Source organism: Lontra canadensis, unplaced genomic scaffold (assembly GCF_010015895.1).
Source record: "Lontra canadensis isolate GAN:19392208 unplaced genomic scaffold, GSC_riverotter_1.0 scaffold88, whole genome shotgun sequence".
Classification (NCBI taxonomy): domain Eukaryota; kingdom Metazoa; phylum Chordata; class Mammalia; order Carnivora; family Mustelidae; genus Lontra; species Lontra canadensis.
This window is the reverse complement of record NW_022631082.1, coordinates 2,126,494-2,140,280: the sequence shown is the minus strand read 5'-3', so window position 1 is coordinate 2,140,280 and position 13,787 is coordinate 2,126,494. Positions and strand designations below refer to the sequence as shown.

At 55.3% G+C, this 13,787-nt stretch overlaps 1 protein-coding gene across 8 annotated transcripts in view; it reads left to right on the top strand.

Moving 5' to 3' along the window:
* Positions 1-13,787, top strand: part of RANBP3 (RAN binding protein 3) — a 51,906-nt gene that overhangs the window by 23,418 nt on the left and 14,701 nt on the right. For 3 of the 8 annotated variants that reach the window (XM_032883722.1, XM_032883719.1, XM_032883718.1), the window contains exons 3-6: positions 756-944; positions 8,606-8,642; positions 8,729-8,815; positions 10,742-10,813. In XM_032883722.1, coding sequence (XP_032739613.1) covers positions 756-944; positions 8,606-8,642; positions 8,729-8,815; positions 10,742-10,813 — 385 coding nt within the window. Of the gene's footprint in view, positions 1-755; positions 945-1,460; positions 1,617-8,605; positions 8,643-8,728; positions 8,816-10,741; positions 10,814-13,787 lie in introns of those variants that run through there. The other 5 variants (XM_032883721.1, XM_032883720.1, XM_032883724.1 and 2 more) reach the window with 4 other exon arrangements.

Genomic DNA, 13,787 nt, shown 5'->3' with positions numbered 1-13,787 from the left:
GTGTTGGACTTCCAAGGACAAAGACTTCCAGAACCAGCTTTCTCTTGCCCTGGCTGTTTTCTAAATACACCCTTGCCGAGGTGTTCAGGGTGAACGTGGGAGAATCCTAGGCCAAGGGGCTCCTTCCTCCAGCTGAACTCTCCGAGTGTCTGCCAGCTGGCTTGGTCACCACGCATCAGCACTCACTGAGCACCGAGAAAGCGTTGCCTTGATCTCAGCTGCGGGAAGCACTCAAGCAGAATGCAGAAGCATGCGGACCCTCCGCGCCCCGTTTTGTAGCTGTGTGCTATTCCAGGCCTGCCTTCGCCACCTTAGTGGACAGAAATGGTGCCGAGGGCCAGCTTTCCCCATCAGTATTCTTGCCGAGATGGGTCCTTAACCCCTAGGGACAATCAGACATGATCGCCCCTGTCCCCCTCTGATAGAGCCTCTGCCCCCATTTTGGTCACCACGAGTGTTGTTCCTCATGCACAGCCCATAAGCACCGTAGCTCCGTGCTGCCTGCTTTTTGGAAGGGGGCCCAGGCCTCCTGCACAGTTAAACCGCAGCCAAATCCACGTTCATTTTCCGTACTTCCATTCTGGAGGGCCAGTTTCGTGGAGCAAAACAACAGCACGTGCCAGCTTTCTTGGCTCGTCTTCCCAGGCAGGAGCTGCTGAAGTCTGAGCGTCTCCAGCCCTTTGATCCCTGCCCACCCCCATCCCATGTTGTGGCCTGTATTTACATTGAAGGAAAATTGTCTTTTTTGCTCCCAGTCCTCTGCAGAGCAAAAAGACTTGTCGGATTCGGGAGAGGAGCCTCGGGGGGAGGCTGAGGCCCCCCACCATGGCACGGGTCACCCCGAGTCAGCTGGTGAGCATGCCCTAGAGCCTCCTGCCCCCGCTAGCGCTTCCGCCAGCACTCCTGAAGCCCAGCTTCTTCCTTTCCCGCGAGAACTGGCAGGGGTAAGTCCGCCTCCACCCGGCGCTCCACAGCCTGGGGGTCCCAACCCAGATCAGCCCCTTTCCCTTCGGGTTCCTCAGATCCAGACCCTAAACCACAAGCAGCTGATGATAACTGAGAAGGTGGTCACGATCTCTGCAGCTCCCTTTAATTCCTGCTGCCAGAAAGTCAGGACAGATGGAGTCCCCTTTTACACGGAGACTTTCTGAATGGGGGCATATGTACACCCATAGCAAGAAGCTAATCCTGTTTCCTGAAAGAGACATGAGGGGTCGAAAGAGGGATTGAATAATGGGGTAGAACCTCCCAAACCAAATTCGACCCCCCCTCTCTGTCCTTCCATGGTTCTTTGTCCTCTCCCTGAATTTGGGCATTCAGGTTCAGGGTCTTAGAAACACCAGAAGCCCCGACTTCCTTGATCTAGAGGAAAAGGAGGTGTCTAAGGCAGACTGCTTTGCGAGACCAATTGTGTTTGGACTGTGGTTAGGCTGTGAACTGCTTGTCTTCAATCAAAGCAGGAAGAAGAAAGGACTCTTCCTTTGAATCCAGAGGGAATCCCTTGAGCCCCTTATCTTTGTATTGAGAAGGCTTTTGAAGATTATAGGTGGAGAAGATTGTGAACTCTCGAGAACAAGAAATGTCTTGAGTGTTTGGAGGTTGATAAAATGGGAAAGGTAAACATCATCCTACATTCAGGATCGAAAACCATGTGGGTGCCTAAGCCCCCCCCCATTCTCATGGCAGGGAAAAATGGCTCCCAGGCAAGCAAACAAGGGGCCCTGCTGTGCACACCAAGCACTGGGCAGCCATCCAGGGCGTCACAATCCCAGACATCAGTGATCCCCTGTGTTCTTAAGGAAATCATTAAAATTCAGTAACAGCCCCCAAACCCTGGGACACCCAGGAAGAAGTGAAGGTGAGGTTGGAGGCCGATTTTAACATTTTGGAGAGGAGTCCGTGTGTGGTGGGAAAAGAAGGGACCGTCTCAACCACGTGCCAGGTAGGAGTGAGGGGGCAGTCCCTCGTGGCATACAAGTGTGTTTGGGCCCAGTAAAGACGCCAGCCAGGAGGCACTCACACCAAAGTGTCGTAGGGGTGCAGCCCTCATGAGAGCACTAGACTGACAGAGCAAGAATGAGGAGGTGATTACTTTTTCAGTTCGGGGCCAGGCAGCTCCGGGAACCTTCTCCTGAGTCGGTATTATGAGTTATTGTGCCTTCAGCCTTTGCAAGCACAGGAAATCATGTTCTCAGTTCCCTGAAAACAGATGACCTTCAGGTGGATCTGCCCAAGAGGCTCGGGGCAAACGGGTAGGTCACAGAGGTCGAGGCCCAGCAGCTGCTGTTCCAGAGGCACCTAGGGGGGTCTCACCTTCTGCTTGTGGCTAGGCCAGATGTGGATTTCTGAGGCCTAGCCAGTGGGACTTGACTTCTCGGTTCCTGTGGACTTTGGGTCAGAGGCTCTAATCCCAAGAAATTCAAACCATCCCCAGCCCTGCCCTGCAAGGTGAAGTGTTAACAGTAGGGAACCTCAGGATGGGTTGTGGGTCACTGTAGGAGGAAGTCAGGACCGGGGGGAGCAGTCGATGAATGTACCAGCAGAGCGGCGAAGGCCATGCGCACGACACACACACGTGCTCTTTGCTTTTAGCTTTCGTAACTGTAGGAATCCCCAGTCCCGACAGTGCCACTGTCACATCATTTGGTGACAGCTCTGAGCCGACCAGGGCTCGCTGCCTTGGGCTTTCAGCGTAGAAGACTCTGGCTTGTTGCCACTGACTCCCCATTACCCAGCATTCTTTGGGTGTGTTCAAGGCAAAGTAAGTGTTTTTTAGGTCATTTAGGGCATAACTCAAGGCCAATGGAACCCGATCCCAGCTTCCTCTCGGGCTGCCGCGTTTCTTTGGTTAGCTCGGACTCGTCGCTTTTGCAGCCAAACAGATTGGGATCTCGCCCGTACCACACTGGAATGCAGGAGACCGCCCACCCTCACCCAGCCGGTCACACCCATCACGCTCACTCTGTTCTTGATTGCATGGTCCCCGGGGGGAATGTAAAGCTGGGGGTTCTTTGTAATAAATCGTGGCCCGCTGGACTGGTGCTTACAGAGGGCGCGCTCATCTTTCAGTCTCCCCAGACGCTGGCCGTCGAAGACTCAGTACCGGGAACAAGCCTCCATATATCAGACCTCCTGGCTCTCAGAAGACAGCTTGGAGGAGACCAGAGCGCACGCAGATCAAGCTCTCTGGTCCGGAGAAAGCAGGCAGTCTTAGTGCTCACTCCAAGCCTGGCTTAAGTCCCCTGGACTGAAGCTCAGAGCCTAAGCCCTGTGGAGCCTGACGTGTGTTTATTAGACCCACCAGGAAGCTCAGACAGGTTCTGGCACCAGACCCCTGGCTGGACAGCTTCCCTCATCTTCCAGCTTCTGCACGGAACTTGACCCTCGTTCTGCTCCCACCCGACATTCAGAGCTTTGGAGACCACAGCTCTTCTCTCCCAGTGTCTGCCTTTTTGGTCAGAACTTCTGAGCCGGTCATCTGGGTAGCAGAGTAAACAGCGTGGAATGGCCAGTGGTCCATTTGAAGACAGGGACGAGTGAGCAGGCTCCCCCCGTGGTCATTGTTCGTCCCGGGCATCCATTTTCCTGCGGCCACAGACGGCGGGCTTTACAGCCGGTCAGTCCGTAGCGAGATCACTGAGGCCCAGGCAGACCAAATGGGGGTCTGGCGTGGTCTTGTTTTCTGGTCTTGTCTGGGAAGTCAGGAAGGCCCCAGGTGCTGTTCATTCCCACTTACTGTCTCTGTGTGTGTCCCTGTGTGCCAGCTTCTGAGACACAGCGTCCAGCTCCATTCCTCCCCCCGGACTGGCCTGGCACCTTTGTCCTCCTCGAAGGCCACACCAGACAGCCTCATGCGGGCTGCGTTCTTTCAGGGCTTGGCAGGGAGGGCGGAACCCTTGATAAATGGTAACGATAGTCAATTTTCAGTTTCATCCTTTACGAAGAAGAACTGAAGCTGCCCACGTCGGCAGTTCCGGGCCCGCATTCTGGGTTAGACGTTACCATCTGTTTCACACGGGGCAAGGATGTGCACACCTCACAGAGTGAGCCGCTCCCCCGTGGTTCCCGTGGCTCCCGTGGCTCTGAGGAGAGTGGGCTGCCACTCCTGCCGTCCCCCCCCATGCCCGCTCCCCACCCCAGCAGCCGCCATCGTGGGGCTTTGCATCTTCTGGAAGCCCGCTTCGCTCGCTCATGCTTCCTGACACCCGGGAAGTGCGCGGGCAGACTCTCCTTGGGCTGCTTTCTTTGCTGCCTCCTTACGTAAAGGTTGGTTTGGAACATGTTTGTCACGGTGTCCCAAACGGGCGCTGACCCCAGTGTCGCCTAGGTATCGCCCCGAAGCCCTGATCTTCACAGAGGTGGATTCTCGTGTGGGAGGAGGCGGAGGCAGAAATGGGACTTGGACACCTGCTTCTGTGCTGGCTCCTCCGCAGAGAGGAATCCCGGAAGCCTGCTCTCAGCGTCCTCCTCACATGAGTGGCCGTGGCCGTGGCTTTGGATGCAGACTTCCAGGCTCTGAGGGTTGGCGGCTACGGGGCGCACCCCGTGTGTATCCCAGGCATTGTTCTCCGCTGACCCCGGAGTGGCTTTCTCCCTCCCTTGGGGTGAAGGGTGGCCCCCGACCACCAGGCTGCTGGGTTTGCACAGAGTGGGTGTGGAGCCAGCGTTGGCCTCATTTGAGGCCGGGGTGGCGTAAAGGGGAGTTGCTTCACCCCAGACCTTTCCCTGTTCGGGGAGAAGACAGCACGAGACACCAAGACAGCAAGCTCAGACCTTCAGTGCAGTTGGGGGGATGGGAGGTGCAGACGTCAGACTTCTCCTCACGCCGGCCACTGTTGAGGATTTCTGGAAGAGTCGGTGTATCCAAAGGCAAGCAGAAATGACTTCGCGTACATTCTGTCTCCTTGCGTCCTTGGGCCAGCTCCTATTGAGGAAAGTTGCTGGCATCGGTTTCCTCACTGCTTCTGAGTTAGCTAGTTCAGACCGCACAGGAGATTCCAGCAGCTTCTGGAAGGTTCTCCCTGGTGGTGTAATTTCCTGTGTTGTCCTCCCCTGGCCTTGGCCTCTTAGCCTTTCTGGGACCAAGAGGCCAGTCCCATGCCTCTTAGAAGAGATTTAGAGTGTGGGTTTGAGGGTCTCCTGGATCTGAATCTTGTCTGGCCAGGCACTTTCCTTCTCCGGGTCACTGAAGGAGCTGCGGCCAACTCGGGCTCCATTTGTGCAGTGAATACTGCTGATCGTCTTTGTGCACAGCCTCCTGGGGGTTGTGCTCCTGCGCTGTGAGCAGAGCAGCCAGACGGACACAGTAGATCATTTCCAGCTGGTACACAAAACAGGCTAGAGAGGCCTGAGGGAGGCTGGGCAGTGAGGTGGAGAGGGGCAGCTTCCACTCGCCGGGTGGTAGGGCCTCGAGTGAGCACGGGTTCACCTTGGCGGAGGCTGGGAAGGGCCTTGGCGAGGCCGGAAGTGCGCTCCCGGCCTTGGGGGTGGCGCACACAGAAGGGACGTGGAGGCAGGAGCAATGCTGGCGTGTTCAGAAGACAGGAGGGAGACAGGCTGCAGCGGGGACAGACAGCAGGGGACCCAGAGGCCTCAGCTCCTGGTCTGGGCCCTCTTCTGGGGAGGGCCTAGCACTCATCAAGTTCTAAAGGAAACTCAGATTCCTAGGAGGTTTGGGGTGTTGTTGGCATAGATAAGAAAGTTACGTGCCCGTAAGAGCTCCAAAGTACACAGAGCTAAAACGGACAGAACTGAAGGGAGAAGAGACAATTCGGTCATAACCTTGGAGAGCTCAGCACCGTACTTCGGTAGTCAGTAGAGCATCGGGACTGGGTGGAGAAGAGAGAGGGCCTGGACAGCACTCTAAACCCAGCTGGCCTAGTGAGCCATGTGCCCTGGGGAACGCCAAGGGCACTGTGCTGCAGAGCTCCCGGGACATCCTGAGGTCAGCAGACCATTCGCTAGACCACAAAACAAGTTTTGATAAACTTAAACTGACTGAAATCATGCCAGGTCTTTTCCAACCACAGTGGAATGAAATCAGAAATCTGTAGATTTCTGGAAATCCACACACATGGAAATGAGCCCTGCTAGCCAGCGGGGCAAAGCGAAGGTAGGTGTGGCAGTCTCTTGGGGTTGAGGTGGGGGAGGCATACCCTTTTTGGCAACTGAGGAAATAGGAAGCTAGAGTCTGGCGAGCTTTCAGGGCCGCTGTTCTGTGTGTAACACAGGGACCCATGCCTTAGCGGCATCTCTGAGGCGTACAGAGGGCTGTGATTTGTGTCCCTTTGCTGAACAAATTCCAGGTGAGCTCCTGCTATGGGCTGAGGGCCAGTGCCCTCTCGGAACTCGAGCTGCTGGGGACCCTGGCTCAGGTGACACTCATCAGAGTGAGAGGTGCAGGGGGCAGGACTGAGGGGGTTCTCATGTGAGAAGCCAGGGAAGATCGAGCAGAGGGAAAAGTCAGCTGACGAGGGAGTGGTGTCTACAAGGCCATTTCAGGATCCCAAAGGTTGCTGTCAAAGTGGCAGATCCCACGGGATCCAAGAGGCTGTCACTTGTGGGACTGGGATCTTACTGAATGACAGGAGAGAGGCCAGTGGCCATGGAACGGGAGCTGGGAGTGGGCCCAGCCACTGTGAAGGAATAGGAAGGGGGTGCCTGATGACTGCACCTCAGGGATGTCCCCCAAGGAAGGGGGCAGTCCCGAGAGAAAAGGCCTGCTGTGCCTGTGGCTTGGCTCTGTGTTATCAGATGCCACCCCAGTCCTGAACCCAGGGAAAGGAAAGCGCGGCCAGAGTATGGGTCTCGGCAACACCGCCAGTGCTTAGTCCTTGGCTTGGGACCCTCTTAACACCCACCTGGGTCGCCCACCCTGACCCCTCATCTGGGTCCCTGGGGACATGACTCCATATCCTGACTTCCCAAGGGCATAACATCCGGCAGAAGTGAGCTTGCTGAGAGAGCCCCACCCCCCACCCCCCACCGGTCCACGTGTCCGCCTTGGCTGGGTGTCGGGTCAGATGGAAGCCTGCCTCACCTGCTTATCTCTCTGGCCCGTCCGTCTCCCTGCGGCAGAGGTGCTGGCACCCCCGTTTCCCAAGGAAGGAAACAGAAGCCTGGGTGAGCGAAATGATTTACCCGATGTATACCTTCAGGTGTCAGAGCTGGGAGAAGGTCAGCCCTGCGGGCCTGCCAGAGGGCTCGAGCATCTTTGTGCTCTGTCTCAAGATCCCGTCGCCGGTCAGTGCCCAGCTAGGGCACAGCGGTACCTTCACAGTCGCCCCGAGGCGTGTTGGCCCTGTTTTGTTAGGAGGGGTTTGTTTCCCAGGCGCTCTGATGGACGGCTTCCTCACAGCCTTCTGATCCCCCCCCCCTTGCAGGCGTGGGGGCAGCAGGCCTCACCCTTCCACGGAGGCTTGCATTTCCGACTCAAACCCAAGTTGTTGGCCCACTTTGGAGGAGACTTCAGGTTGGGATCGTTTTGTCTCCCTGTCTCTAAAGTCGGGGTCCACAGACTCTGGGCCTCTGTTTGCAAACTAAGACGGTGGCATACGCACGTGGCCCTTCACAGAGACCATGCTGAGCTGCCAGGGCTCTCGCCGTGCCCAGGCCCGTAACTGACAGGGCAGTCGCTGCATTTCCACCACACCCTGCAGCTCACGGAGCACGTTCCCAGGCGTGCCTCTGACCCCTAACAGCTCCTCGAGGCAGGTGGTCCTCCTTTGGCTAAACTTGACCCCTAGGGACTTTTCTGAAAATAAGAAAATTGGCTCCTCTGCTTGTGCTCACACAAGTGGCCCAGGAGGAGTGGGGTTCACCCCTTGATGTCTGCTTCTGGCTGCTGAGTTGTGAAAAGTTGCAAGTGTGTGAGGGATTGGATATGCTCTAGGGGTGGGAGCGGGGCTCATCTCAGGGCTCCTCGATGGCTCATTGTTCACACGCTAAAACCAAAGGTTGTTAAGGAGGATATTCTTCGGCCGCCTTCTGTCTTAGCTTGTGATTTCTCAGTAGGTCGTGTGGTCTGCCGTGTTGTTAACGTTGGACGATTGCATTCTGAGCACTTTGCAGCAGACTTAGGTCTGCGGCGTCAGAGTCCTCTGTCGCTCTGGAAGTAATGGTCCACCTTGGAGCGGGTTCCACAGTGTGGGCCGGGCCGGGCCAGGCCAGGGAAGGGGAACTGCTGTGATCCGGTGTTAGGCCACCGTTTTACACAGTCCTGCTGCCCTCCAGAGTGGAGCAGGTCGCTTGCCAGCTCTTGGCAGAATGAATTTCAGCCAGATGATGTTTCGCTGTGCTTGCGTTGGGGGGGTGGCACGCAGTTAGCTGTGACCTGTGCAGAGAGAGAGAAACTAGTCTTCGTGCGGTAAACACGTTCTCAGCCTTTAGGAGGACTCCTCGGCCCACGGCCTGGTAAGGCAGACACAGAGGGCTCCTGGGAGGGTTTGAGCATTAGGTGGAAAGTCTGTCCTCGTTCTGGATGCCTGAGCTCAGGGAGTTGGCCCTGAGCGCTGCGTTTCAGGATCCGTTCATGACAGAACTCAAGCCGCCGGGTGCCAGGCACCCCGGCCGTCGCTCACCGCCCTGCCGTGTGCTCTCGTTTCAGAGGCCAGCCGGAGGCTCCAGCCCCGAAGGTGGAGAAGGTGAGGAAATCTCTAAAACGTCTCGTTCTCTTTGGGTGTAAAAGTGGAAGCAGCCTGATTTTTCTCCTCCTCCTCCTCTTCCGCAGATTCCGACCGAGAAGATGGAAATTACTGCCCTCCCGTCAAGCGAGAAAGAACGTCCTCTTTAACCCAGTTCCCGCCCTCGCAGTCAGGTAACCGTGGCAGCGCGGCGCCGGCTGGTGGGCGCGTCCATGCTCGGGAGCCCGCCGTCCCCCTGCCATGCCTCACGCTCGCGCCGGTCTCGTGCCCACATCCAATTAGAATCGACCTGAGACTCGGTCTCTGTCAGGAATGAAGCTGGAGGTGCCCCCCTCTGGAACCAGTGACACTCGACAGAGGGTCGTGAGGTCGTGGACTAAAAGAAGCTGCACCACAAAAGGGTCCCTCTGAAATAGAGGAAAAGGACGGTCCGTCCCGTTGGGGGCTCTGGGCATTAATCACTTGTCCTCCTTCCCAGGTTTGTGGCCCTGTCTCTAGTCTAAAGGTGTAGGAAGTGGGAAGCAGAGTGTCCTCCTGACCCTCCAGCCATGGGCCCAGAGCTTGGCCGTCTGGTTGAGACGCGCAGACACATACGCAGTACATACAGAACCAAGTGGCCCCAGAACTCTCTCTGGTGATGGTGTGCTGTGAGCTCCCAGAGGAGGAGGGCTTGATGGAACCTTGAAGGGTGGGCCACAGGCCAGGACCCTGTGGAGGTGGCTGGGCCCCGAGGGCGTGGAGGCTCTGGGTTGAGGCCAGCAGACCAGCCCAGGGGCTTGTTACAAAGACCGGTGCAGCAAAGCGGCAGTTTCCTAGGGTTAAGAGAGATGCTGAGGTATTTGGTGGGAGGTTCTGTGAGCCCCGGGGACAGCCTTGCAGATTCCAGGGTAAACACTGCCTCAGGGCTTGCCCCCTCTCCTCCCCATCTTGACTTGGTCCCCCCCACATCGTCCATCTTCTCAGTCTTGGCTCTCTAATGCAGAGACATTTGGAGACACACACGTACTCAGCGAGGGTCCCCAGTTACCCAACTTGGCATTCCTTCTTGGGAGGTTCATGTGAAGCATTTTATACCTGTGAACCTCAAGGATAGCACTTGAAGGGGACGAGATGCCCTGGCAGGCAGCTGCTGCTTGCACACGGGATGCAGACGTAACAGGAAGGCGCCACGGAGAGGTCCTTTCGAGGCGGATCCTTCAGCACCTGGATTTCACTCCTATTTCCCTTAACACTCACTGTGGACGCTGCAGCGCCCTGTCTCCTGACTGCCAGAGGCCCTCCTGCAGGGCTGTGCTGTCCTTTGCTAAGCAGGCCTTGAGGAGCCATCAGGACTGTCAGCAGCTTCTGGAGACCTCCTTTTCTCCCTTGTTGCATGGGCGTTCCTATGAGACAAGGGAGCGTCTGCTCCCTTGATGGCTCGTATTCCTTCCCGATCTCTGTGCCCTGCTGAGCCGCATCCTGTGGCAGAAGGTGCAGCGGAGAAGAATAGTGATTTGTGCTATCTATGGCCAGAGGCTACAGGGACAGGATGGCCAAGCCTCTCCCTTCTGCTCCAGCGCACTGGCATAGGGAATAGTCAGCTCTTAGTCCCTGGGGGTGAGGACAGGAGCCGGTATCTTGGAAGGCGTGGTCTGTGTCCTGCACTCTGGTTCTGCTTAGCTGTGTTCTGTCTACCCAGTTAGTTCTTCAGCTCTGAGGCCCATTGCATTATTGCCTGGCCCGCACCCAGGGAAGCAATGGGTAAGTGTAAAGTAAGGTCCCAAACAGGTGAGGGGACAGGAGCGCAGCCAACCAGCGAGCCTTCGGCAGGTGACAAGGAGCAGGGCCTGAGGCTTGGTACATCCGGTTCATTCTGCTTCCCTCCTGGCTGCTCCCACTGGGACCTATAGTGCCAAGGAAAGCCAGGGTCGTGAGGACAAGACGGGCGGCCACAGTAGACCACAGCATCTAAAGGCCCGGTTCGTAATGCTGAGCTCCCCACAGTGTGGCTTGGAGATGGAGCCTTCAGGTGGGAGAGGTGATCGGGTGCCTGTGTGCCCTGCCTACTCACACTGTTTTTCCTCTTGTTCCCTTCCCCGCCCGCACCTCCTTGTCGACAGTATCAAAAAACAATGTTTTTATGCCATCAACCTTCTGCGAGCCATCTGCAGGCAATTCTGACTCAGAACCAGGTGAGCCCTCATGTCCCTTTGCCTTTTATTACCAGTCACTGGGGGTTTTCCTGGGATGAAAAGCAGTTGATACTGTAAAATAAGATCTTAAAAAGGAATGGGCAATTTGAAAACCGGATTCTTTTTCAGTTCCTAAATGTTTTCCCAAATCTTCAGCTCATAGATTTGGAATCCAGCATGAGGCAGGCTTCATAAGGCCTTAATTTTTTGTTTCTGCAGGAGGGCCTGGTCACAAGAAGTCTTCAAGGTGTTGGTTGGGTTGTTTTTTTTTTTTTTGTTCTTTGGTTTTTGTTTGTTTTTTTTTTCAAAAACAAAAAGCAACTATAAAGAGGTATATTACTCATTTTTCAGAATTATACACAAGTAATACATTCATACCGCTTTTTTGAAAAGGCAAATGGGAAATATGTAGAGTAAAAGAAGAATCTGCCTGCCCTGCCCCTTTCCCTCTCTCACCCCAAGGTTACTGCTGTGAGGTCGATGGAATTTTCCAGACCCTTTCCTGTGCATTAGAATCTCACATTAATCCATATTACTTAGACCTGTTCAGATAAATATGTAAGCATATTTAATCACAGCTTTAAACCTTGAAGGAAAGTAGCTTGCTCCCCTCTGAAGACTATGGAACCTTCCTTTTTTGGTCTTTCGCTAGAGATCCAGCTCCCAAGATTTCCGGAAAGTTTCTCCCACGTGGCTGAAATTCCTCATAAAAGATTTAATGAGCAAGTTCAACTACCCGAATTCTGTAACCCAACCTGCCTTATATAAATTCATTGTCGACTTCAAAAGCCTTGCAAGATAAGTCATACTCTGGCGTGAGGGCGATGCTTTTATAACTTAGGGGGTTGATCCAATAGCACCATTTCAAACAATAGACTTTATTTTGACTCTGAAAGCAAACTGTTTTGAGCTGAACCCCTCACCGACTCCTGAGAAGGAGTTTGGTTTGTCAGTCTTTGGGAACCCCGGGAGTGCTGGCTTAGCACGTAGCGCTGTGAGCTGCAGGGGCGGTGTTAGCCGACGTGATCCTGTTCTGGTCTAGGGGACCAGGCCCTGCGTCTAGAGGTGCGTCTAGATCACCTCGTGCCGTCCATTTCCATTCCAGATCTCGCCATCATCACCTCTGAGATCTGTGAGTGATGGCCTCCCTCCCTTCTCTCGCCCCACGAAACCTTTATCCTGCAGCACTGAGAGCAAGGCCGCCCTGAGAAGATGGGGTTTCCCAGGCCTGCTGAGGGGTACCAATGCAGCCTCACTTCCTGGTCCCTGAGGAAGGCTGGAGTCCTGTCAGTCGTCTTCTGTCCTTGCCTGCCTCCATTTTTTTTTTAGCTTAATTTTTTTTTTTTTTTTTTTTTTTTTTGCAGGGGGAGGGATTTTTAACTGACACAAGAATTTTGTAAGGCACTTCCTATCCCTTTGCCCATTCGATTTTCCCCAGTCGTCCCAGTGATGTCCGCCTTCATAGCAGAGAGGTCCGATCCCAGATCATATACCCCATATCTCGCCTTCCATCTGGAATACTTCCTCATTCTTTGCTTGATGTTTATGGCCTTGAAGATTACAGGCCAGTGATTTTGGAGTTTTTCTGTCTGGGTTTGTCCACTGATTCCTGGTGGTTCCGCCCAGGTAGTGCCTTTGGGCCTAGAACTCCTCAGAAGTGAAGCTGCGTTCGCGCTGTCCCGTCCCAGGTGGTGCGCGGAGCTTGCCTGTCCTGGTACCTGTGGGGCTGATTTCGCTCGCTGGGTTAGAGAGGGCTCTGTCGGTTTCTCCGGTTTCTCCGCTGTGAGATCATCCCCTTGTGTTCTGGAGAGACTTTGAGATGCGAAGAAAGCCCCTTCCTCTCACTGCTGCCCTCCACTGTCCGCCTCCACTGATGTGGGATTAGTCATTACTCTGACTAAGCTGGGGAGCTCCACCTTCCCTGTTACTAGTGCACTTAATTGGAGTTCTGGAAGAGAACGGTCCTTCCTGCCCACTTAGCCCCTTGTTATGGCTGCACAGCAAGATGGATGCGTGGTTTCCTGCTTTAGTAGGCAACTTACGTCCTGTCCTTACTAGCACAGAATTTCTTTTAATCGTCCCAGATTTGGTTTGCGGGAGTCCCACCAAGCAGGTTCCTGTGTCCTTTTGCCACAGCTCATTATTCTTTGAAGAACTTTTTTCTGTCCTAACAAGAGGCTCCAGGCTCATCATCGGCCCTCACAGGTCCTTCTCAGTGGAGTGCCGTCTCCAGAAACCAAGATCTGCGTGCTCAGCGGGCTCACTGCCGCCGGGCTCTTGTGGCGCTTGGGCCCCCTTCGTGCCCAGAGACAGGGACACACACCCCCGTACATATGCACACACCTGTGTGTGCGCATCCACGCATGTCTCTGTCTGTATCTGTCTGCATGTGTGGATAACCCTGGGTTCACATGTGCTTCTAGTCCAGCACCAACGGGGTTCGCCTGAGGCTCCCTGCTTCGTACTTCTGCCTCTCTCTCTGAGAGACACCTGGGTCCCTTTGTCTGCAGTGCCTGTCCCCATCGCTCTAGCCCCCTCCCCCCACCCCGTACATTCTAAGCACCCTCCCACCTGCCCTGGTGCCCCCCTTGCCCCTGCCCAGCCTCCACCGGGCTGTCTCCTCTTAAAGTCTTTTCAGCCTCTGGCATATGCCAAGTTGAAGTTCCCCTGGGGGATGAGCATCGCTTTCCCCACATGTCACTTGGGGTCTTCCCAAGGCAGGGCAGAAAGCACCCTCAAAGGAGCCCGCTTGATTCAGGCATAATTAGGAGGGGGATGGAGGCTGCTTTAGAGGGAACCACCTCTTACCCCAGTGAGCTCACAGTGGGGCACGCGTGTGTCCTCAAGAAGATGCAGGCACGAGGGGCCCCTGGGTGGCTCAGTGGGTTAAGCCTCTGCCTTCGGCTCAGGTCATGATCTCAGGGCTCAGGGATCATCGAGCCCCGCGTCGGGCTCTCTGCTCAGCGGGGAGCCT